This window comes from Podarcis liolepis (assembly GCF_965112155.1).
Source record: "Podarcis liolepis genome assembly, chromosome: 13".
Classification (NCBI taxonomy): domain Eukaryota; kingdom Metazoa; phylum Chordata; class Lepidosauria; order Squamata; family Lacertidae; genus Podarcis; species Podarcis liolepis.
The window spans coordinates 37716201-37738069 of NC_139573.1; the positions used below are offsets into that span (position 1 = coordinate 37716201).

General features: G+C 47.1%; 2 protein-coding genes across 2 annotated transcripts in view; one reads left to right on the plus strand and one right to left on the minus strand.

The window, feature by feature from the left end:
• The first annotated feature begins 264 nt into the window (after positions 1-264).
• On the plus strand, positions 265-11193 carry RRAS (RAS related). The gene is made up of 6 exons (XM_083470322.1): positions 265-910; positions 3171-3258; positions 4796-4898; positions 5861-5969; positions 7334-7452; positions 9587-11193. Exons 1-6 carry the CDS (start codon positions 806-808, stop codon positions 9672-9674), a joined length of 612 nt encoding a protein of 203 aa, XP_083326448.1. The 5' UTR covers positions 265-805; the 3' UTR covers positions 9675-11193.
• A 1249-nt stretch (positions 11194-12442) lies between these two features.
• PRR12 (proline rich 12) overlaps positions 12443-21869 on the minus strand; it is a 47793-nt gene continuing 38366 nt past the window's right edge. Inside the window, exons 13-14 of the mRNA XM_083469383.1 lie at positions 17647-17742; positions 12443-15760 (exon numbers count right to left, since the gene is read on the minus strand). Of these exons, the coding sequence (XP_083325509.1) occupies positions 15620-15760; positions 17647-17742 (237 nt within the window). The 3' untranslated portion in view covers positions 12443-15619. The remainder of the gene's footprint in view (positions 15761-17646; positions 17743-21869) is intronic.

The following is a 21869-nucleotide window of genomic DNA, read 5'->3' on the forward strand; positions in this document are numbered from 1 at the left end:
CGCCACCTTGGGAATAAAGTCTCACGGACTAATCTCCGATGTTGTGATGCACCTCGAATCATCATCATCATCAACACCCAAAGGATCACCATCCACTTCCCGCCTCCCACCGCCGGAGAGCCAAAAAGGACCCAGGAGTCCGGCCATACCCTTCCAACACCAAACCTCTCCGCCACCCCGCAAAGCAAAATCCCGAGCCGCAGGCGACGCGCAGGGCGCGCCTAGAAAGTCAGCGCGAGGCCGCCACGTGGGAAGCTGCAGTAGTCAAGTTACTAGTTCCTGTTGCGCAAAGTCCCTGCTCTTTCCCCGGAGTGCCGTCACTCCAGGGTCAGTGCGAATCGTGAAACCGCGGGGTTGTAACCGTGTTGTTGTTGTTGTTTTGGCCCGATCTTGCTTTTGCTTTGCGCTTTGGCGGAAAGGGAGTAGCAGCGCTTCCGAAGGCGCGCCGTGCGTCCTGGGGAGAAAAGCGCACGACCGGAGAGAAGCGGCCCTCCTCCTCCTCCCTCCGCCACTAGCGACGGGGCCCACCACCCCGGGGCGGGGGCGGAGTGTGGGGGCCGGCGGAGTTTGTTCCGGACGTGGGACCCGCCCCGCAGCGGCTCCCGTTGGCCAAATAGGGAAGCGGAGCGGCCGGGAATCGCCGCGCTTCGCTTCTCGGAGCGCCGATTCGTATCGTGCAGGGAGGAGGGCCCACCCCGGATCTCAGCCATCTTTCGAGGGGCGGCAGGGACGGTAGCCGGCGATGGCAGCGGCAGGGCTGGGGGGCTTCTGAGTTCACCGAGCCGATCCCCCACCCCCCCCGACCATGATGAATCCCAAGGAAGGCGCGGCGCCGCTGGAGAAATACAAGCTGGTGGTGGTCGGCGGAGGCGGCGTGGGCAAGAGCGCGCTCACCATCCAATTCATCCAGGTATGGAGAGCCCAAGGCGGCGAGGGCGGGAGAGCGGGGCCGGGGGGGGGGGCAGATGGCGACAAAAATATATATTTAAAAACCTCCCCAAACTTTACCATATGTTTCCGCGCCGAAGTTCGCGTTCAGGTGACACAGGGCGGTGGTGAAAGCGAAACCTGAGCCAAGATCCTGTGTTGTTGATGAGGATGAGGGTTTTTTTAAAAACTGGGAGGAAGTTTTGCCGCCTTTGCTGGGACGTTTTCCCTCCCCAAGAGAAGCGTTCAGCGCTTGAGCAAGTCCGGACTGCCGACGCTGTGTGCACGTTTACTCGGGAGTAATCCCCGTGGAAGTTCGGTGGGGCTCCCATTAAACGTGCGCAGGAACCCAGTCGCTTGTTTCCCCCTAGCGGCGGAGGCAGGGATTTCTCCTAAGGTGGACCGCTAGATGTTGATAGACTCCAGCTCCCATCATCCCTGACCGTTGGCCACGCTGGCTGGGGCTGGTGGGAGTTGTAGTCCCACAAAGTTTCTCAGTCCCTTTTCTAAGCCGATCCCGTAGCTGCCCCCCACAAAAAAAAAACAATAGCCAAGATAAGAGGTATTTGATGTTTCCCCATGAACGGGAAGGGCGATTGGGCTCAGTCCTGAGCAGCCTCAAATTCTTCCTCTGGAGAGGCTGAGATTGCGGTCCACCTGAACCTCCACTATTGGGAACCAGGTGATGGGGGGGCAGGTAAGCCCCATCCCGCTTAATTGATCAAAAAACACGGCACATGCACGCTGTTTGAATGGCAATGCCGATCAACTTTGGGGGGCCCTCAAATATTTTAGGGGGGGCAAAGGGACCTTGGCCCCCAGGAGGTTGGGGAAGGGGAGTTATCCCTGGCACGGAATGGAAAGGTCCAAATCAAGTGGAGAAAAAAGGGAGGTAGCAGGGACCATCAGCATCACACTGTGCTTGTGAGCTTTCTAGAGGCAGCTGGCTCCTGTTGTAAACAAGGGCTGGGCTGGATGGCATTTCCAGCTAAAGGATCTTGCATGCGAGGGCTGGAAAGGGATCTCTGCTCAGACCCTGGAGAGCCACTGTTCAAGCTGATGTGCCCAGGCTAGGTGGACCAGGCAGTTTCAAATGATCAGATGACCTTTGGCTCCGATGCATTAAAGCAAAGCTTGCATTATTTTATAAATTTGGATCTGATCCAGAAAGGCAAACCGTTTTATAAATTTTTTAAGAATGCAGGGAAGGGAAGGACCAGAATCCAAGCTTTGTGTAGCAGACTGCAGAGATCCTTGCAAATAAAACCACAGACGTTATTAGCATGCTTCTGTTTCATTTTAGTGGTCTGCTAAGAGAGTAAGAGACGCAGGTGGCGCTGTGGGTTAAACCACAGAGCCTAGGACTTGCCGATCAGAAGGCCGGTGGTTCGAATCCCCACGACGGGGTGAGCTCCCGTTGCTCGGTCCCTGCTCCTGCCCACCTAGCAGTTCGAAAGCACGTCAAGAGTGCAAGTAGATAAATAGGTACCACTTTGGCGGGAAGGTAAACGGTGTTTCCGTGCGCTGCTCTGGTTCGCCAGAAGCGGCTTAGTCATGCTGGCCACATGACCCGGAAGCTGTACACCGGCTCCATTGGCCAATAAAGCGAGATGAGCGCCACAACCCCAGAGTCGGTCATGAGTGGACCTAATGGTCAGGGGTCCCTTTACCCTGGGTAACTCATAAAGTTAGAAGGGATCACAAGAGACATCTAGTCCAACCCCCTCCAATGCAGGAATCTTTCACCTAACGTGGGGCTTGAAACCACAACCCTGAGTTTAAGAGTCTCATTCTCTATCAGCTGAGCTATCCCATGACGACAATGGAGGAGAGAAGTTCTCCTCTGCAGCCAACATGGGGAAGAAAACCGGGCTACTAACTTCCTAGCAGGGTACTTTAAAAAACGGCCTTTCGTCAGATCCATCCCTCCAGCATCCCTCTTTATCTCCTTGCTGGCCAGGGAGTAACAGAAAGCAATCTCATTCTCCTCAGCCAGCCCATTCACTCGCCTGCATGGAATTCCTAGTCGCCTCTGGTGACCAAATTACTGATCTGATGTCAAAGAGACCTGAAGGAACTCTTGTGTTGGAAAACTATGGTTCTCATGGGAAACACAGGATCAATACTGGGGTTAGGGTTTCCTGTTTTTGCTCTTTTGGAGTAGCAAGAGTCTTCAAGTTTAGTTCTTTCTGTCATCCTTAACGTCCTTCCTTTCTTCCTTGCCCATTATTCCCCCCCCCCAGTCATATTTTGTCTCGGACTATGACCCCACAATTGAGGACTCGTACACAAAAATCTGCAACATCGATGGCACCTCCACACGGCTGGATAGTGAGTATTACTGGGCTGGGGTCCTATTCAGGTGATGTGGATGGAGGCTGCATGCAAATGTTTTGAGGGAGACAGAAGCTTGGGAGAAAGTGATCCTAGCATTCTGCAATGGGCAGCATCCTTCCTTAGCATTGCTTATAAAGGGATGGAGGAACGTCAAGTGTATCATGACCACAGCTTTGTGGGAGGGGGCTGTGTTATGCTTTCCCCATCGCCAGTGTCCTCAATCAGTGGTCAGATGAGTGGGGGACGTCGACATTCAGTTTGTGTGACAAACGGCTCCATGAGAAGCAAATTGAGTAAGGGAAATTAGACAGAATGCATTGGGAGAGGAGAATCACCCAACAACAAAGGGAAGATTGGGAACAATATGATGTGAGAGAGCTCAGACAGGTATAATGTCCCAAGTGCTTTATTGCAACAAACTCGCAAGAAAGCTGTCCCTTCCTGATGACATCATCTGAATGGACAGAAGGGTAGCCCATGCTACTACATGGGGGGTTAAAGATCTGGAAGCACTTATTGGGTGTGGGGGAACCATAAAGGAATTTGGAACAGATGTTTTTTCTCAAAGGTGAATAGGAGGTACATGTTTAGTAGGGGTGTGTGTCAATATCAGAAGGACATAGGAATGAATGAATGAATCTTTATTTGCATCAGCCACCGGCCATAGCAACAAAACAACAATATATATACAAAGAATAAATATAATGATGTCATAATGCTTATGGCCTGGTCTGCAAATGTAGTGTAATGAGGTGATAAGAGTGGAGTGTACCACTTTGAACTCCAGGTGAATGTTCCAATTCTGCACTTAAAACCACACTGATAATGACCTTAAATCAGGGGTCAGCAAACTCTTTCAGCAGGGGGCCGGTCCACTGTCCCTCAGACCTTGTGGGGGGCTGGGCTATATTGGGGGGGGGGAATTAACAAATTCCTGTGCCCCACAAATAACCCAGAGATGCATTTTAAATAAAAGCACACATTCTACTTATGTAAAAGCACGCTGATTCCTGGACCGTCCACGGGCTGGATTGAGAAGGCGATTGGGCCGGATCCGGCCCCCGGGCCTTCGTTTGCCTACCCATGCCCTAAACTCTGTAAATAGCAAATTAGCCCCACAAACTAGCGGTTTCTCACTCAGCCGATGGAAGGGGTGGTGCTGGTTGCTTCTTACTTGCAGGGAATATTTTGTCTGTCTGTTTTGATGTGGGAGAGCACATGAATGTAGGGCAGGGATAGCCAACATTGTGCCTTCCAAACATTTGTTGGACAACAGATCCCAATACCTCTGGCCATTAGCCCTCCTGGCTGGGGCTGATGGGAATTGGAGTCCGTCATATTTACCTGCCCCACACCTGACATCATCCATGACGTCGGGTGTAGGATAGGTGAGTATGACTAGGCCTAGGCATCATCGCAGACCAAATGGGGAGGCTTGGTGGACCCAATCAGTCCCAGGGGGCCGTCTCTTGTTTCACACCCATCACATTTGGAATGATTCAGATCTAATCTGCTTCCCTTATGATTTCAGTTCTGGACACAGCTGGCCAGGAGGAGTTTGGGGCCATGCGAGAGCAGTATATGCGTACTGGGGAAGGTTTCCTCCTCGTCTATGCCATCAATGATCGTGGCAGGTAAGACCCAAGCCATGGTTAAATTAGAAGGTCCTGTCCTCTCAGTCCAGTGGTCAAAGGATGGGGAGGAAAGAGCTTTCTATGGGTTCTGAGTTGAGTTGGTGTGTTTTCTTCTGGTGCTTTTCTGAGGGGGTGTTTAATTTGCAGTTGGTTTAGACTGGTTGGCGCTTCGCTAGGACAGCAAGTTTTGATAATCCCAGGTACAACAAAATATCTCGCTGTGCCTAACTAAACAACTACATTTACTTGAATGAAATAACTGTTGCCAGAATGCTCAACAGGACTCTTATTTGTATATTTAAAACATGATATCCTGCATTTCACCACGTAGATCTCAAAAGTTGCTTACAGCAATAAAATACCCAATATATGAAATTTAATTACAGGTAGGTAGCCGTGTTGGTCTGCTGTAGTCGAAACAAAATTTAAAAATTCCTTCCAGTATCACCTTAGAGACCAACTAAGTTAGTTATTGGTATGAGCTTTCTGAAGAAGTGTGCATGCACACAAAAGCTCATACCAATAACTAACTTAGTTGGTCTCTAAGGTGCTACTGGAAGGAATTTAATTTACATTAATAAAACCTCAATTATGAGGTTATAACATGCACATTTAATCATTTTTAAAAGATGCAAAGATCTAGTTTTGAAATAAAACAGTTTTGCCAGTTAATAGCTTACGTTACACACATACTCTGCAGAATATTTTATATTGTTTATCCTCACAACATCAAAGCAGACTGTTCTAATTTCCATTTTACAGCTGGGGAAACTGAGACTGAGAGTAACTTATTCTAGTCAGTCCAGTAAGCTTACAGTTAAGGATTTGACCCTGGGTTAGCCACACCTGATGTTTCCAGTTCCCCTAACCTTAGTAGTTTTTAACCAAACTTAGAACAGTGTCCTTTTTAGGGAGCATCTTACTAAAAAGTCTCACCTGTGTTCTTTGCTTCTCTGCCACAGTTTCAATGAGATCCACAAGTTTCACACACAGATACTTCGAGTGAAAGACCGTGACGACTTTCCCATGATCCTTGTGGGGAATAAGGCTGACCTTGACCTTTATCGGCAGGTGAGCCTTCCATAGCATTCAATCACTTATCGTGATATCAGTCTCTGCATTGGTGGGACTCTGGGCTGGTACATGAGTCGATAATGTTTTGAATCCTCTCTCTGCAGTCTCATTTTGGGAAACCCATATAGGCCTGGGTAAGAATTAAGATAAATGTGTAATGCCTTGCTCTAGGGAGGCTTGGCAAGGCATGAGCTTGAGAGACGAGGCCTTCTTTGTGGTGGCGCCACAACTCATGAATGCTTTCTCAAATTTATTTCATCAGGCTCCCTCTGTGTTTTGTCAGAGATGGGATGCACTTCTATTTTGATGGGGGATTTTGTGTGTGTTTCACACCCAGTTTTATCGTTGCTGGTTGTAATGGATAATAGGGAGAAGGAACCATCAGCCCTCCATATGTTGTTGGACTGTAACTCCCATAATCCCTAGCTATTGGCCATGCTGGCAGGGGCTGATGGGAACTGGAGTCCAATAACATGTGGAAGGCCACAGGTTAAGCCATCTTTGATTTAACATATTTTGCTGCTGCTACATTTGTTTTTGCTCTGCTGCAAGTTCTGACTTCATGATGCTAAGCCCAAACCATGGCTTAGGATGAACGTGAAGGTGGGTGGACATCTACAGGGAAATGATGACCACTTCGTTCCTCCGGCGTTCATTCTGCTGTTGCCCTGAGCTAAGCCGTGATTTGCCTTAGCAGGTAATCCAAATCTGGGCAACTAATAAATATAATACAGTGGTTCCTTGGGTTACAGATGTTTCAGGTTACAGACTCCGCTAACCCAGAAATAGTACCTTGGGTTAAGACTTTGCTTCAGGATGAGAACAGAAATCGCGTGGCAGCAACGGGAGGCCCCATTAGCTAAAGTGATACCTCAGGTTAAGAACAGTTTCAGGTTAAGAACGGACCTCCAGAACAAATTAAGTTCTTAACCCGAGGTACCACTGTAAATGACAATAAATAAAATTGAATAATTGCCATTCCCTGGCTGTTTTATATGGTGCGCAGCAAGCAGTGTTGTATTTGACCCAGTTGGTCTCCAAAATGAGGAGAGCTTGGCTGAGAGAAAATTTATCTTTGTGAGCAGCCATGAGTGGGGAAGATTTGGCTGCCACAAGGCACCCATGGCTTCTTACATGCCCCTTCAGTATCTCCACATTTCCAGTTCCCTTAAAAAATGTGGGACGGGGGTCACCAATTAGCTGGATGTGGGATGCTGTGCAACCAGACAATTACAACTACACAATGCCAGCTGCCATTTTGTTTTTCTCCTTTTGCTCCCTCCCTCCCACCACCGCAGCTACACTCTTCTGCCATGTAACGGTATCCATTGCTATTTCTCATCGCTGCTTTTCCTATTCAGGTACCCAAGGAGGAGGCCCTCAGCTTTGCCCGGGAGAATCGGATCCCGTACATGGAAGCCTCTGCCAAAATGCGCCTCAACGTGGATGAATCTTTCTATGAGCTGGTCAGGGCCATCAGGTAAGAGGACAGGTGACTTGCTGGATGTGCTGTGTCTTAACACGACTAAGTTGGTTGCTTTGAGACAATTTTTTTTGCAGGGGTGTCAAATACAGTGGTACCTCGGCAGTCGAATGGAATTGGTTCCGGAAGTCCGTTCGACTTCCAAAATGTTCGGAAACCAAGGCACAGCTTCCGATTGGCTGCAGCAAGCTCCTGCAGCCAGTCGGAAGCCGTGGAAGCCCCATTGGACGTTTGGGTTCCAAACAACGTTTGCAAACCGGAACACTCCCTTCCAGGTTTGTGGCGTTTGGGACCCAAAATGTTCAACTCGCTAGGTGTTTGGGATCCAAGGTACAACTGTATAATGAATAAGATAATAATAATATTGGCTCCCCAAAGCCTGGGGAAAGCAGTTTCCTTTGATAATAACTTCAATATGGAGGCCGTTTGTGGCTATTTGTACTGTATTTCATTATTTACTTTAACCTGGTGCCCTCAAGATGTTTCAGATTATTGGGTTGTCTTTGTTTTTGTTTTTATTATGTATCCTGTGTTTTTATTTTGTAATTTATGTTGTGAGCAGTCCTGAGATCTATAGGTATAGGGCCGTACACAAATTTAATAAATAAATGAAATACTACTACTGCTGATAATAATAATTTAGACTACAGCTTCCATTAGCCCCAGCCAACGCAGCTTGATGAAAGTTGATTATATATATATATATATATATATATATATATATATATATATATGCAGGTTTTGGTGTCTTCGGGTGTCTTCCCGTGTAAGAGTTGGGGTGTCTAGGCGACGTTTCGACGAGGTCTCACTCGTCATCTTCAGGCTGGTGCTTTCGGCTTCTTGTTACTGGAACAGAGCAGGATCTCAGTGTTTGAGTTCCTATAAATATTGTTGAGGGGGTGTGGTGTATAGCCTCCAACGTTCTGGGCAGAGAGGAAGTTCCCAGGTTAGTGTGCCTTTTCTTCTTTTGTTCCTTAATTACTTGAGGGATATCTTGAGTGATTTCTTGAGTGATATTCTGAGTACCACTTAGGTGGGTCATTAAGTGTGGATTAGTTGCTAAAGCTTCCACACTTAATGACCCACCTAAGTGGTACTCAGAATATCACTCAAGAAATCACTCAAGATATCCCTCAAGTAATTAAGGAACAAAAGAAGAAAAGGCACACTAACCTGGGAACTTCCTCTCTGCCCAGAACGTTGGAGGCTATACACCACACCCCCTCAACAATATTTATAGGAACTCAAACACTGAGATCCTGCTCTGTTCCAGTAACAAGAAGCCGAAAGCACCAGCCTGAAGATGACGAGTGAGACCTCGTCGAAACGTCGCCTAGACACCCCAACTCTTACACGGGAAGACACCCGAAGACACCAAAACCTGCATTCCTGTACCCGTGAAAATCTACGAAAGCATATATATATATATATATATATATATGTATGTATAGCCCTATGCCCTTAGCCTAGGGGTAAACAGATTTGAGTCTTGTGGTATCTACTTTTACTAGTTCCTCAAGATCCACCAATTAGAGTTTTGCTAAATTTGGCCACCAAGTTCAGGGGTACCCAATACGGTGTTATTTTAGATGTTAAGACTTTAACTCTCATCAACCTTGACCAAAAGCCATGGTGGCTAGGGCTGATGGGAATTGTAGTCCAACAACAACTGGAGGGCTGCCTGTGACCTAGTCATAGAGTAAAATTGTAGAGTTGGAAGGGTATGTGAGGGTCATCCATCCCACCCCTGCAATCTGAGAACTTATGAGAAAAATTAGCATTTTCCTGAAAATCTGAGCAGGTGATAAGAGCTATGCTGCCTTATTTTTGCTATACAGCCATACCTCAGGTTGACGTTGCTTCAGATTGAGCGTTTTCGGGTTGCGCTCCGTGATGACCCAGAAGTAACGGAATGAGTTACTTCCGGGTTTCGCCGCATGCGCAGACGCTCAAAATGACATCATGCGCAGAAGCGGCGAATTGCTACCTGTGCATGCGCAGACGTGGGTTGCGTTCTGCTCTGGATGTTAACAGGGCTCTGGAACGGATCCCGTTCGCATCCAGAGGCACCACTGTATTCTCTCTCTGCTTCCTGTCTCAATTTTCACCTCTTCCCTCTTTCGATTTGCAGGAGGTTTCATGAGCTGGAATCCCCCCCTGCCCCGGCTGTCAGCCCTAAGAAGAAAGAAAGCAAAGGCTGCCCTTGTTCCCTGCTGTAAACTGCCTTCCCACACCAAGCTACAAAGCCCGGAAAAGGAAGAACAACTGCTCAGGTTCCCTCCTAAGGAGTGGACGCGGCAGGATTTCTCCCTTATCTCCACCTCCCCACACCTCTCACCCCCCTCACCTATGCAACAAGGGCTGGCAATGTGTATTCTGCAGTTGTGTCCAAATACTACAATACGTCTGGCGCAGAGCGTTCCTGCAAACTGGAACAGGTCAGGAAGCAGATAAATCATGTACCCCCTCAACACCCACTAAATAGGCAGGAAATAGGTTGTATACATGATGACTGGGACAAGGTGCAGGAAGAGTACGCCGTGCCTTCCTATCCTGTTCCCCCACCTTTCTCTGTTAAGTCTTCAGAGAAAACTGGCAAGAAGGGGAATCTCCTACACCAGGGGATAGGAGCAGAGGCGGACTTGGGGCTTTCAGAGATGCCAAAATATGGTGCCGTGCCCTCCGCCCCATATCCCAGTGCGGGTGAACCGGTCACGCTTCTCTAAATCTGCCTGTGGTAGAAGGCAGAGCAATTTGAGAAATGTGCGTTCATGGGTTTAAATCCGGAAAGAATAGGATAGTCTGGTTTTAGGATGGGTGAGAGAGTGGGCAGGAAAACAAGGGGCTCAGACTCTTCAATGTAGCCAGAGCCAGCAAGCTTTTTGCACACACACACTTTTATGTACATGTTCAACGCCGTATTGTACAAATGCATCTAAAGGGGTGTTATCTATTTTTTAAAAAATCACAGCCATCATTATGCACAGCACATGATTAATAGGAACAGTCAATAAAAATTTAAGCAAGGAATTTTTTAAATTTTTTTTTTTTGCAACCCTCCAGCTGCTTTGGACTACAACTCCCATGAGCCCCAGCCAGAACATATGCTAGCAGCGGCTAATGGGAGTTGTAGTCCAAAACAAAAATAGGTTAGCAGCATCACATTACAGTAGGGGACCCAAAGAAACAATCTTTTTTTAAAAAAAACCAAGTTTTTTGGGGAGGGTGCCCCCCCCACAAAAGTCTGGGACAGGGGGTTTAATGAACCCCATGGGCTAACTACCCATTTTAGATCCTCTACCTGCCACCTAAAAGAGCAAATGGGCATAATGAAATTAAATCTTGCCCAAATGCAAGGCATCTCCCCCCGCAAGCAGTTAAGGGATGTGTGTGAAGGTCACTTCTGCCAATTCCCCTGCTATCCTGCTGCAGATCATTCCAGCTTGTTAAAACACCAAAGAGTTACCACCTATTCAAGTACCATCATCTTGTGGCACTTTAAATACGAACAGATTTATTATGGCATAAGCCATCCTTGAATAGAGTCCGCATTGTCAGCTGTAGGAAGTCTTCTCTGTTGGCAATTATATGTAATCTACACACACACACGGTACAGAGGGGTGGCTTTTTTTTGCAAACGGTGGGGCCAAAGGGCCATGAAATGTTAGGCTAGGAAGCTGTGAAATTCTCACATGCCCAGAAGTGGTTTTGAATAAAAGGGAGTCATTCCCAAATCAGTGTGTGTTGCTGTTTGTGGTGGCGGCACAAAATTGGATGGGTCAGGAAGTAGGCAGCACTGAGTAGGCTATGGAGACATTCAGGCTATAATCCGATACACACTTACCTGAGAAACAAGTTCTCCTTGAACTCAGTGGAACTTTCTTCCAAGTAGACATTCATGGGACTGCATTCAGTGTGGTCTCTTGGATATGGTCCACCCACATTTAAAGGGTGAGCAGGCTGCCTTGGGAGTCTCAGGATGCAGCCCGTGGAGCAGGAATGGGGAATTGGTGGCTCTCCAAACACATGAGATCCAGCTCACACCAACCGTGGCAAAAATGGCTAACTGGGAGGTGCGATGGGCACTCGGGTCAACAGGACTTTAGTGACCAGCATAGGTGCTCAAGGTGATCTATCAACCTACAACCTTGTCTGTGGGATGGAGGACAGACAAAAGGAAGTCCTTCACAGGGCACACCACTGAACTATGGCATTTGGGTGGCTTTAAGAGAGGATTGGACAAATTCATGGGTGGGCCCTAAAACACCTGTAACTTAAAACTTAATGGAAAGACTGACCCATATCCTCAGGCAACAGTGTTTTGAGTCTCAACTTCTTCTGTATTCTAATTCCTGAAGAAAAGAAAGGTATTTGTACTGCAAATAAAATCAAACTCGGGGCAGGTACTGGTGATGCTGTCCTTTGTTGTTATCTTTCTTTCAGAAGTGAATACTGGGTTAAAGCAGGGACACAATTACTAGACTTTTGGAGATTTGAGATGGAAAAACCTATCTGGAGCAAGGAATAGGGTTTCCAAAGTTTAAACCAGTTCCTCAAACTTGGGTCTCCAACTGTTTCTGGACTACAGTTCCCAATATCCCTGACCATTGGTCCTGTTAGCTAGGGATGATGAGAGTTGTAGTCCAAAAACAGCTGGAGACCTGAGTTTGGGAAACCCTGGTCTAAACGGACTTCGATTGCTTTATTTAAGCCAGAGGTGGTGCGTTCGTTAGGCAGACACCGAACCAAAATGGGGGACAAACCTCTAGGACATGGGAAATTTTTGGCCCTCCAGATGTTGCTGAACTACAACTCTCAACTGCACCAAGGAGTTGTAGTTCAACATCTGGGTGGCCAAAGGTCCTGCCCCCTGCTCTAGAATTAAGAAGCCAGGTCTCCTGGGTGTCTCTCACTGTCCAAACTGATCACTGCAAATGAACCCTCCCCTGCCACCCCAAAAACAAGGAATAAAGCTGTACAGCAGGCATTTGATTTTTGCAAAGAAAAGTGTTTTTTGTCGTTTTGTTTGTGTACACAGTATACAATGTGAGTTTTACATATTGAGAGAAAAAAACGTCTCAGACACTAATAATAAACAATAAAAATATATAGGAACATCCAATAATACAGAACACAAATCCCATTATCTCAGAACAATACCCTTGAGGCGCGAACAAGATACACAGAAATACACATCGTAAAAAAGGGGGCCTTCCAAGATCCAAATTTGGGGCGGGTGGGGGAGGAGGAGGAGAAGTCTTTTCGTCACAGGAAGCTGTGGGGTGTGTTTGTGTGTGTGCGCGCACACACACACACATTCTTAAACAACTCTGAGCTGGGCCCTTCCAATTCTGGTGCACAGGGTTTGGGCTGCTTGGCCCCTCCGTCCAGGGGGCAAACGCCTTAGCAAAATTTTGCATGAAATTGATGGTGCAAGTCTGTCGTTCCAGGAGGTATCGAGGCTCTGAATGTCCCTCGAAAACAAACCACGTGTATGTCCCCCCATCCCTTCATTTCCCAAACCCCATGTTCAACTTACTAACCCCACCTCCACACACAGGTTCAAGCTACAGTCCGTCGCCTCTAAGGCCCAACAGCTATCAGTAAACCGGGTTTGCGAGGGGAAAAGCTGTTAAAAACTAAATTTCAAGCTTTTAAAATATCCAAAAGGAAGCCAGTCAACCCTCTTCCCCCCTTTAAAAACACTCCATTCTGAGTGGAGCTCATGTACACCAAGTTCCACCCCCCTCCATGCACTCTCACAATCACACTTGCCAACCTCTACTCATCCACAATAAATAATTAAGGGGAAAAGGGTAGGATCCAGGGGGAAGTGGAGAGTTGTGTATATATAAGGGACCCTGATCTAACACAGCCAGATGGGCCCCCCAACACATTTCTGTGCTGTCCAGAAACTTAACTGAAGAAGCTCTGCTGGGGCAATGGGACCAACCCCTCTTCTGAGGTGTGATCTGTTTTCTCCTCCACCCTAGAGTACCTTTTTTGCACTTCCTCCATGGGAAGTGTGTGGGAATCATGATAAAAATCAAACCGGTGGGTGGGTGGGTGCTTTCAGCACCCCTTGCAATGCTGGAATATGCAGCTGCCCCATATGGGGATCAAACCTGCAACCTTTTGACGGTAGAGAAAAGCAAAGAAGAAACAAAAACAGAACCGTGGGGAGACTGGGCTGGTACAGAGAAATCAGAAGTAGTCTCGGGGAGTGGGAATGAGGTAGACGTTGGTTGGGGGGGGGGCAGGAATCTGATCTAGCAGGGGAATCTACGTGGAGATGTGAGATGGATCTGGGAGGTCACTAGGAAAACCCAAAGGAGAAAACATGCTGAGGTGGAAACTGGTCAACTGGCTGGGCTATGGGTGATATATGAGAGAGGCTGGCTGAATGACCGGGCTGGGCTGCGAGCGGAAAGTGTGTGAAACAGGGCAAGGACCTAATTGTCTATCTAAAGAGAGTTTATTTTAGCATTTCAGCTCAGGGTTAGAGAGGGATCTTTGCTTAGGAGGCTGCGGGGTGGGGGGGACACAGAATCTCCCTTCCCCCTCAATAACAACAACAACAATAATGGTGATTAAAAATAATAATAATAACGACCTCCTAATGAAAAGTTTCAGTCCAAACCAAATAACGTCACAGCTACAGGTGAGGAGAGAGAGAAAGAGAAAGAGAAAGAGAAAGAGAGAGAGAAACTCCTGCGTATCGTTAAGTTCAAGTTAGTCAAATACAATATGATACATAGACTTTTTATCCTATACAGTATATACAGCTGAGGGGAGGGGTGGGGAGCAGAATCCTGCCTTGTCAAACACCACGAGGAAGGGGGTGGAAGGGAATTATCCTTTCCTCAAAGGAGCTCAGTTCTAAGAAAAGCACAGAGGGACATAACTACGGCCTAGTGCACCCCTTTCCGTGATCCGTGTGAGGGCCAGTTGAGAAAGTCTGAACAGTCTTTTTTTAAAAAATGGGGGAAAGTGGTAGGGATGGGAAGGAGAGAGATTTAGGGAGCCTTGATACAGACAGGTTGCTATGGGTGTTGCTATGCCCCCCCCATTTACGGTTACCTATTCAGAAGGGCTATGGGTGGAGAGATGCTCCACACATCCCAAAGAGCTAGAACCCCAAACTCGGCGGGCAAAAAGAAAAGAGGGGGGGGGAGAGTGGCTCGTGGCAGGTCTACCAGCAGCAATCGCCCCCACGAAAATGTCTGAGTGAAGAAGGAAGGTGCTCCAGAGACAGCCTGCGGGAGTGGGTTGGCTCTTTGCAACCGTTTGGTTGGGAAGGGGCAACTTGGCAATAAATATTCCTGTTGGAAGCAATAACAGAGGCAATCGCTGTGAGTGTGTGAGTGGAGTGCCTCTCCCCAGCCTCAACTCAAAGCAACAGTTTATTTGGCAGAGATGGGATGAGAGTTGTCTGCGGGCAGGGAGAGGAAGTGGGGTCTCACTGCCTGGTCAGACTGTGGTTAAAAGGATCTGGGCACTGCGCTAAGGGTGGCCAAATACACCCCCTGCCACACACACACTCGGCTTTCCCTAGGGAGAAGTTCCTGATGGACAAGATGCAGGACGGTACCCTGGACCCTCTTGTGTTTATTCACGCTGCCCGCCAAAACACACGCGTCCCCATTCCCACCCCGTCACCCCGATGAAACCTACGGCTCCTGGATCCCATCCCCACAAGCTCCAGATCCCGGCACCAACACTCCTCTGACCTTCCTATGGGGGTCCTCCTACTCTCAGTCCCCACCAGAGCAGGGGGCGAGGCTGCTCCAATTAGACATTTATACATTTATATATAAATAATATTTCTCTGTACAGCCAGGGCAAAAGGGAAAGGGGGCTGTCCAGCCATCCGCTCCTTTTGATGAGAACCCTCCTCAACGTGTGCTCTCTGCCATCACAAACCTCCCGCGCACCCCACCACCAAAAATAAAAAGAAAGAGGCGCATCCCAGGTCCTGTTTTTTTTAAAAAAGAAAAGAAAACCTGAAAAGGGAAGGGGTGGTGGTGGTGGTGATGGTAAGCTGAGTCTGAACTCGTTGCCTGTGATGGTACCCCTCGACTTTCCTCTCCCCACTTCCTGCTCTGGCTCTGCAGAGGGGCGGGCGTTAGGTGGCCCCTCCCGGGGCGTGGCTCCGGCGGCTGCGTCACGCACATTTGCTCTGTGCCTGAGTCAGCAACTCGCTGAAGGAGTCAAACAGTTTCTCCAGCCACGGCTGGTTCCGCATGCACTGCTGCACCACTTCTTCCTGGCCCAGGTCCTCGTCCTGACCCTCGATCGCCGTTGTCTGTGGAAGGAGAGCCCCACCCGCCCCCCAAGAGAAGGACAAAACGTTAGCTAAGAGAAGAAGAGTTTGGATTTGATATCCCGCCTTTCACTCCCTTTAAGGAGTCTCAAAGCGGCTAACATTCTCCTTTCCCTTCCTCCCCCACAACAAACACTCTGTGAGGTGAGTGGGGCTGAGAGACTTCAGAGAAGTGTGACTGGCCCAAGGTCACCCAGCAGCTGCATGTGGAGGAGCGGAGACGCGAACCCAGTTCACCAGATTACGAGACTACCGCTCTTAACCACTACACCACACTGGCTCTACACCACAGAGGCTTCATTACGCGCGCACATGTGGGCAGCACGGGACTCACGGGGCTTATGAAAACAAACGGATTCCGCAACCAGGCCAACCAAATTCTGCAACCCGAAGAAAGCGAAGTTGTGTTTCGTTTGTTTATAAAAATATTTATATAGCGCTGTGTCGTAAAAACGTAGCACAATGGTTTACAGCACCATAAAAACACAGTCAAGCTATAAAGTCATAAACAAGTTAGAAGCAAAAGGAAGTTGAAAGCAAACATCAAGAGACCGTTGTGTGCTCTTGATTGTCTGCATAGGCTTGGGGGAATAGAAAAGTTTTCAGCAGGCACTGAAAAGCTGGTATGGAAGGCGCCCGTATGAATTATGCACCTTCATGCAATTCCTCACTCCCTGTGCCACTCAATAATTTCATAGAATTGTAGAGTTGGAAGGGTCCCTGAGGACCATTTACTTCAACCCCCTACAATGCACAAGTTCATTCTTGATTTGTTAGATATAGGGGTAGCACAAAAGTAATGCAAACTACCTGTGGCAGATCCCTCTAGCCACTGGAAATCCTATCCTACCACCTCTCTGGCTTTTTAGATTTTACTAGGCCATGATCACAAAGTTACAAGGATATATTTGCAACAACAGGGACAATAAACTTTTTTCTAAAAATAGTAGCTGAATTCTGAACCCAATTTCACGTTTTGCACCTCTATGATCTGCACACCCTGCAGTATACACATCATCCTCAGTTTAAGAGTGAAAGCTCAAAGTTCTACTGTAAGGACTGAGGAGACATCTCACAGTATCACCAACCATACTGTTGTTAACTCACACTGTTATGGTTTAAGACAATGGGGATTTTTTATTTTTTTTTGGCATTCAGCTAGGTTCTCCTCAGAGTAGAACCACTGAAATTAATGGACCTAATTTAGCCGTGTTCGTTAATTTCAATGGGTCTAACTCTGAGTAAACCTTAACTGAATACCATGGATAAGTCAGTAGAGTATAAGACTCTTAATTTCAGGATTGTGGGTTTGAGTTCTACTTTGGGCAAAATGTGTCCTGCACTGCAGGGGGTTGGAAAAGATGACCTTTTGGGTCTCTTCCAACTCTACAGTTCTATGATTCTACATTGCAATGGGAACCTGGAAGAATGCACCCCACCAAACAGCTCCATGAGTTTGACTGAGCCTTGCAATTTGATCTCTTTCTCCTCAATGCAAGGGACACCCTGCCCCCAAGAAGGCCAGGATACCCAAGGTATTCCAGAAAGCCCAGCTGCCACAAAAATCTATTTTTTAAAAAAATTAAGAAACAAGTTTCCAGTCACCTTGGTTGGCCGTTTCCCCCCAAGAGCACCTGTCTCCCAGAGAATGCAGCAGCGTCTCTGTGCAACAACCTCCGGTATTATTTGTGCAAAGACGTGTTTTCATTGCGCCAAAAAAGCACAGCCAAGACAGAGGAGTTTGTGCAGCCTGGATTTCACCTCAGACCTGCCCACTCCTCACTTCTTTACAGGGAATGGGGGGAGTTCTATCCGTAGAAAAAAGGGAACCCAGGTGATGGAAGTAAAATGTTACGGTTCTTACTCACCTCATCCTTACAACGCAGAAATGTGTGGTACTTGTAGTGGTGAAGGGAATGGTACAGAGTGTAGAAAAAGGACTTCTCCACCTCCACACTGAATTCCTGTCAGCAATAAGGGTGAAGAAATAACAGGGAGAAATCACTTACAAGAAATCACAGCCCACTGCTCACAAGATCCTCCATTTCACCTACCCGAAGTACCTCAGAATCATACCGTTCCCTCCCTAAATGTTTCACAATAATCAATAAGTCCGCCTGCCCTTGCTCATTACTATCTCTTCCCTGGCAGCCATGTCTTCCACTTCTGCCTCTGCAAAGTTAATTTCTCCCTCCTGTTGCTCTGGCATCTTCACCTCAGCGCCCGGAACTTCCTGCAGCGGTAAGTCAATGCAGTGCCCTCCGGTTGCTGTGGGACTCCAACACCCATCAGCCACAGCCAGTGTGGCCAATCGTCAGGGATGATGGGAACTGGAGTCCCAGCAACTTTTTGAAGGGCTACCTCTCAGCCCAGAGGTTGCCAATCCATGATGCCTGCAAAGGCCTTCACTGGCACCCTCTGGAAGGGACCCCAGACTCTGAGCTGTCTTAGAAAAGGAAAATCTCTAGCCCTCCGAGAAAGAAAGCTATGTTGCAAAATGTGCAAGTACCCCCCTTTTTAATAACAATTTATTAATTTTCCAAAAATAACAATACGGAAAAAAACAGAAAAAAATCATAACCAAATTAATCCATAAATTTTCAGTCGACTTCCCTCCACTTCCCCTCTTGGTTCCATTATAATATACTTGTTTAAGCACGTCCATAAAACCTTATATACTTAACAACCCAATTTTAAAACCTTCATCTTATTACAAGTGACTTTTAAAAGTTACACTAATGTAAAAATCTGTACACAAAGCTTAAAAAATATGCATCAAACAATTGCCATTTTTTGTAATAATTTGTCCTGCATAGTTCAGTAATTGATTTTGCCACTCTTCTTCTATATCTTCTTTTATGTTCTTTGGCTGGGGCTTCTTCCTTGCATAGGGACTGGCTGGTCTTGGCCTGGCATCTAGTCTTGCATATTGGAACAGAGTCTTTCGTTCAAACAATCCATCAAGTCCTGTACATCGCAATGCATTTTTTTTAAAATGTACAAGTACCCTAATCAGTTTATGTAAAATTAGCCAGCCTGGCTTCTTCTGCCTTTCAGAGTCGTTAGCCAATGAGTGAAGTTAAGAGCTGTGATTGATAACTGAGCAGCTTGGACGACAGGCAAGAGGAATTCCTCAGGTCCTAAAGAGCTTCTGTTCCCACCCTGCCACCAACCTTCCCCACCTTTAAGTGCAATTTTCTTGCTTCTCTCCTATTTTCTAGTAGTCCTTTCTAGTAGCCCTTTCTTTTTATCTAGCAACCAAGATACATCTTTCCTGTGGTGGGTTTGTCTGAGATCATGCATTCCCTAGAAGTTGTTTTCTGAAAATACTAATTAACCGTAAGTGTGGCTATTAAAGAATCCCATCTCCCTTTATTCCCCTCTCCTGGCACACACCACAGATCATAATCTGCTCCAAGGCCACCTTCTTCTCCTCTCCTGCTCCCTCCCTACGATGGAAACGGCCTTCTTGTCTCTATGCCGAGCCGCCCACCACCCTTCCAGAACACCTTCCCTCCCACAAGGCCTGCTCTGAACTTCTTAACCCTCTCTTATCCTTGACAGCTGCTGTTGCTTCACTGAATTTCACCTTCTTTTCCTTTTCTTTTCCTTTGCTCATTTTTCTTAAGACTGCATGCTTCCCATGCAAAAAAGAAAAAAAAGGCAAATGCAAAATGTGAAATATTGACAGAGTGGCTCAGGTGTGTCTGCTGCTGTGCCACACAATACAAGGCCACACAGGTGTACTTCATAAGCATGTCTCTCTGTTTTAAATGCAGCTTACTGCCAGGTAAGGGATGTGGGTGGCGCTGTGGGTTAAACCACAGAGCCTAGGGCTTGCTGATCAGAAGGTCGGCGGTTCGAATCCCCACGACAGGGTGAGCTCCCGTTGCTCGGTCCCTGCTCCTGCCAACCTAGCAGTTTGAAAGCACGTCAAAGTGCAAGTAGATAAATAGGTACCGCTCCGGCGGGAAGGTAAACAGCGTTTCCGTGCGCTGCTCTGGTTCGCCAGAAGCGGCTTAGTTATGCTGGCCACATGACCCGGAAGCTGTATGCCGGCTCCCTTGGCCAATAAAGCGAGATGAGCGCCGCAACCCCAGAGTCGGCCACGACTGGACCTAATGGTCAGGGGTCCCTTTACCTTTACTGCCAGGTAAGCGGGTGCTGGATAGCAGTCTAGGCTTTGTTTTAAGGTTTTGTGCCTTTAACAGCTGTACCTCCACAATCAGGCCTAGCAGGACATGGCTAGGGGTGGGAAACAGCAGCGGTGACAATATTGTGTTATGTCACACACCCCTTGGCAGCCATGTTCCAATACTCCATGGCAGCCGTTTTGTGACTGGCACCTACAGCAATCACACAAGATTAGGAATGTGCCTATTGGTCCGAAAACGCTGGTGATAGCTGCCTTAGCTTACAGATTGTCAATATTCAAGATTCTCCACTCCCTAGCCCTGACCGAGGCCTGAAATGAGTAGAATGACAAGGGAATTAAATAGCAGAACTCAAAGGTGGTTTGATAGGATGTTCTATTTCAGAGTGGAGTGGGGGGTGACATCAAATTTCCTTTGGAACTATCTCCTGTTATTTATTGGGAAGCATCTGCTGAGGACTTTCCTCTTTCAACAAAACTTTAAGCAGGTTTTTTTTTTACTTCAGTTTGTATCTGTACTGGATTTCAAACTGCTTCTATTTATGCAATTGGGGCAACAGTTCTTACATATGCAATTGCTTTATACATATTTTCATTGTACTATGAAATTGCCTTGAGATGCTTCATAGGAAGAGATTAATGAATTTATTTGATAATAATATTCAAACCCCTCCCAACATTTCGAAAATGAAACAATTCCCTGCAAGTGGAAAGGCAGTGGGGGTGAACTAGAATCCAGTTTCCCTAATTAGTTATTTTACCTGCAGGGAATTTTCTTAGGAAGGGAAATATTCCAACAATATGATCTCTGCCTGCCATCTGAAGTGGTGCAATCCAGCTTATCCTCTTCCATGTGTCCATCAGGCCCATGCTTCCTCACTCACCCCCCCTTTATTCCCCTCTCCTGGCACACACCACAGATCATAATCTGCTCCAAGGCTGCCTTCTTCCCCTCTCCTGCGATCTTGTTGCTGCCTCCCTACGATGGAAACGGCCTTCTTGTCTCTATGCCGAGCCGCCCACCACCCTTCCAGAACACCTTCCCTCCCACAAGGCCTGCTCTGAACTTCTTAACCCTCTCTTATCCTTGACAGCTGCTGTTGCTTCATTGAATTTCACCTACTTTTCCTTCCTTTGCCCATTTTTCTTAAGACTGCATGGTTCCCATGCAAAAAAGAATAAAGAAAAAAAATGAGAGCTTCCCACAAACTTCTGGTTGGTGATGGTGAGAACAGGACTGATCAGGCAGGCTTTTCTTAGGTTCTTATGATCACACTACTTTTGCAGGCAGCAAAGAGCAGAAAACGACAACAGTAGCAAAAAACCCAACAGGCATTCTTGTGGCCGAAACCAAGAACGAGAACGGTGAGAAAGAACTATATTCAAGTTTGCAAAAACCCCTTATTTATTTTTCAAAACTGAAAGTGGTGAGTTCTGAACATTTGCTCCCTTGAGGATGTTTTAATTCCTCAGAGCCGGAAATGCGAGATACATCCTAAATGAGAAATTCCTTAGAGTTCTGTGGTTTGAAGATGCAGTGCTCAACGGTTCTCATTTCCAAAATAAAAATATAAATATGTTTTAACACACTGTGGGTTCCTGGTGTGTAATCAAAATTGCATATTTTAGAGATTTTCATGCCTTTTTTCTTCCAAATACAAGCAGCGCAGCACAGGATGTGGATGCTATTAATTTTGTTAATGCAGTCTGGTTGCATCCAAGAAAAAGAGTGGTGTGAAGAGGGAGGGTTTTGTCTGCTCCTTAGTTTGGAGTGAGCTCCCCTGGGTACATTTCGCAGGGGAGAAATGGCTGCAGGATTTCCCCTTAAATATGTACACTGAACCAGGACGGTGCACTCACTTTTGTGCACATGCAGGTACAGATGAAAACAGACTTAGCCCGTTTGTCAATCCCTAGACCGAGATGCATGCCATGCTC